The sequence below is a fragment of the Hippocampus comes genome, unplaced genomic scaffold (assembly GCF_001891065.2).
Source record: "Hippocampus comes isolate QL1 unplaced genomic scaffold, H_comes_QL1_v1.1 scaffold319, whole genome shotgun sequence".
In the NCBI taxonomy this organism is placed as follows: domain Eukaryota; kingdom Metazoa; phylum Chordata; class Actinopteri; order Syngnathiformes; family Syngnathidae; genus Hippocampus; species Hippocampus comes.
Genome location: NW_017806090.1, coordinates 313,449 through 315,794, shown reverse-complemented (window position 1 = coordinate 315,794; position 2,346 = coordinate 313,449). Strand labels below are relative to the sequence as shown.

General features: G+C 42.7%; 1 protein-coding gene across 3 annotated transcripts in view; it reads right to left on the bottom strand.

Moving 5' to 3' along the window:
- The window catches only part of LOC109530837 (transcription factor SOX-6-like), a 93,986-nt gene that overhangs the window by 14,813 nt on the left and 76,827 nt on the right, over positions 1-2,346 (bottom strand). For all 3 annotated transcript variants that reach the window (XM_019894736.1, XM_019894738.1, XM_019894737.1), the window contains one exon: positions 1,394-1,562. In XM_019894736.1, the coding sequence (XP_019750295.1) occupies positions 1,394-1,562 (169 nt within the window). The remainder of the gene's footprint in view (positions 1-1,393; positions 1,563-2,346) is intronic.

Sequence of the window (2,346 nt, the reverse complement as noted above, 5' to 3'; positions counted from 1 at the left end):
AAAAAAAAAAAAAAAAAAAAAAAAAAAAGCAAATTAACGTGCGGTGGATTTCACTCTTTCCGCTGGCAGCCTTTTCATGGAGGGCTAAATACAGGGCTCCGGCCTCCAGTAAAACACACCCCGAGGTGTCTGCAGTCGACTGGGCACGTGCCACCCTGGCTGGTGGGGGTGGTAGTGGGCTGTTGTTTTGACTCTAGCATGCCTACGTCAGAGTAAAACAGAGCTAAGGTTCATTGATGTTGGCAATTGTTAGCTGTGGAGACGCGGTAATTGATGACACATTTCTGCCAGCATGGGGGCAACTGTGAATCTCTTGAGGGCACATCTCTCCTCGAAAAAATTGGGCGGCTGATTCTTCGAGTGTCCTGTTTTGAAATTCAGCTGAATTGTATTTATAGAGCTCTTTAAAAAAAGCGATGAACATGAATACAAATCAAACAAAAGATAAATAAATAAAAAAACAAAACAGAAATTGAGATGTACTGACTACGGGGCTTCGTTGTGATGTGTTCTGCCATGCTCTGCTCACACCCATTGATGAAAACTAAAATGTAAAGTAAAACGTCACAGTTTTGTGCTGCTCATCTGTCTAGTAAAAATTTGGTCACAATTGAACAAAATTTCTCAGAAAAGTTTGTTTGAAGAAGGACCTTTGGAGAATATCCCCAAAATTACCCTAAATTAGCGACTTCAAATGATCACGGACTTCCTGTGTGTTTTGGGGTATACCTTCTTGAAACTTTTTTGTGGGTCTGATCCTGATAAACATGGTGCCAAATTTCATGGATGTTATTTTTGGGCTATAGTAAAAAATCAAACTTGGCTTCTATGCTCTGCATAGATTCATTGCTCTTTGCCTACATTCAATAACAACAACTAAAATGTTTCGCAAATTAGCATCTCTATCGGTCAAGTAAACATCCTTCAGACTGACTTCCTGTGTTATTACAGGTATGGATTCTCAAGACTGTTTTGGTGGCTCTCCTCATGATAGACAACGTCGACCAAATTGTGAGTGCAACTTGCTTTGAGTGCTGAATTTTCCACAAATTCTCGGCAGTCGTAGTGACCAACGGTGACTCATCAAACTTGGCCGCCATGCTCTGCCCACACACAACGACCAAAACCAAAATGATTTGCATTTTAGCGTTGCCAGTTTGTCTTTTGGATGCGGTCAAATTTGGTAGCAATCATACAAAATCCCTTGGAGGAGTTTTTCTTTGAAGAAACCCTGGAAATGACCAACATTTGGCAAAACTGGTTGTTTCAAACCAAAATGACAAACTTCCTGTGTCTTTCCGGCTAACAATTCTTCAGACTTTTTTCATGGGCCTACTCCCGGTAGGCATGTCAATCAAATTTCTGAAACTGGCTTTTCCGGGGTGCACCTTACCCAGGGATGCATTGTGGCCCATGACGGAGACCGGACTGGGGATGCGGGCCTTGGTGGCCCTGGTGGGGCTGCTCTTGTTACCGGAGAACAGCGTTTGCGCCGTCGGCGACGCCGGCGATGTCTTGGGCCGGGCTGACAGGTTGAGCGGCTGCGTGGAGCCTTCCTCCAACTGACCGGAAATGACACGGCACAATTACTTAGTCATCAAATATAAACGGCTTACAAAACACCTGTTCATATTAGTTTTTATATGTATGGGGGGAACTGTATATTTTTGCTGATAGTATACATTTGTTACACTTATAATACATTTGCAATTTGGTGTTTATTTGTATTTAGAATTTGTGTGTGTGTTCTTTGTGTGTGTATGTGTATATGTTGTTCTTTGTGTATATGTTTTATTTTGTACTTTATTTTTTAATTTTACTTGTTGCCGAGTGCACATAAAGGCTTCGTGTTTTGTATATTAGGAGTAAGGAGATTAATGGCAGTGGGTCGGGTAGAAAGTACAGTATTTAGAGTACTGCATTTTTATTAGCATTAAAATGTACTTTATGATGTAATTGCAATTTTAAATGATGATTAAATGATAAAGCTTTTGAGGGTGTATAGGCATCTTTTTGTGTTTCTGTTAGACTGTGGTGGCATGGTAGTAATCTGTGTGTGTGTGTGTGTGTGTGTGTGTGTGTGTGTATGTGTGTGTGTGTGTGTGTGTGTGTGTGTGTGTGTGTGTGTGTGTGTGTGTGTGTGTGTGTGTGTGTGTGTGTGTGTGTGTGTGTGTGTGTGTGCGGTTGTGCGCGTGCCGAGTGTCTGGCGTGGAGTTCAGACGGCGCTGCGCTAGCGTTTGACTGTGGTGAGCGCTGACGTGCGCCCATTGTGACTCGCAGCTGCTAACCCACGCCTACACACACACGCATACACACACACGCATACACACACACGCATAAACACAC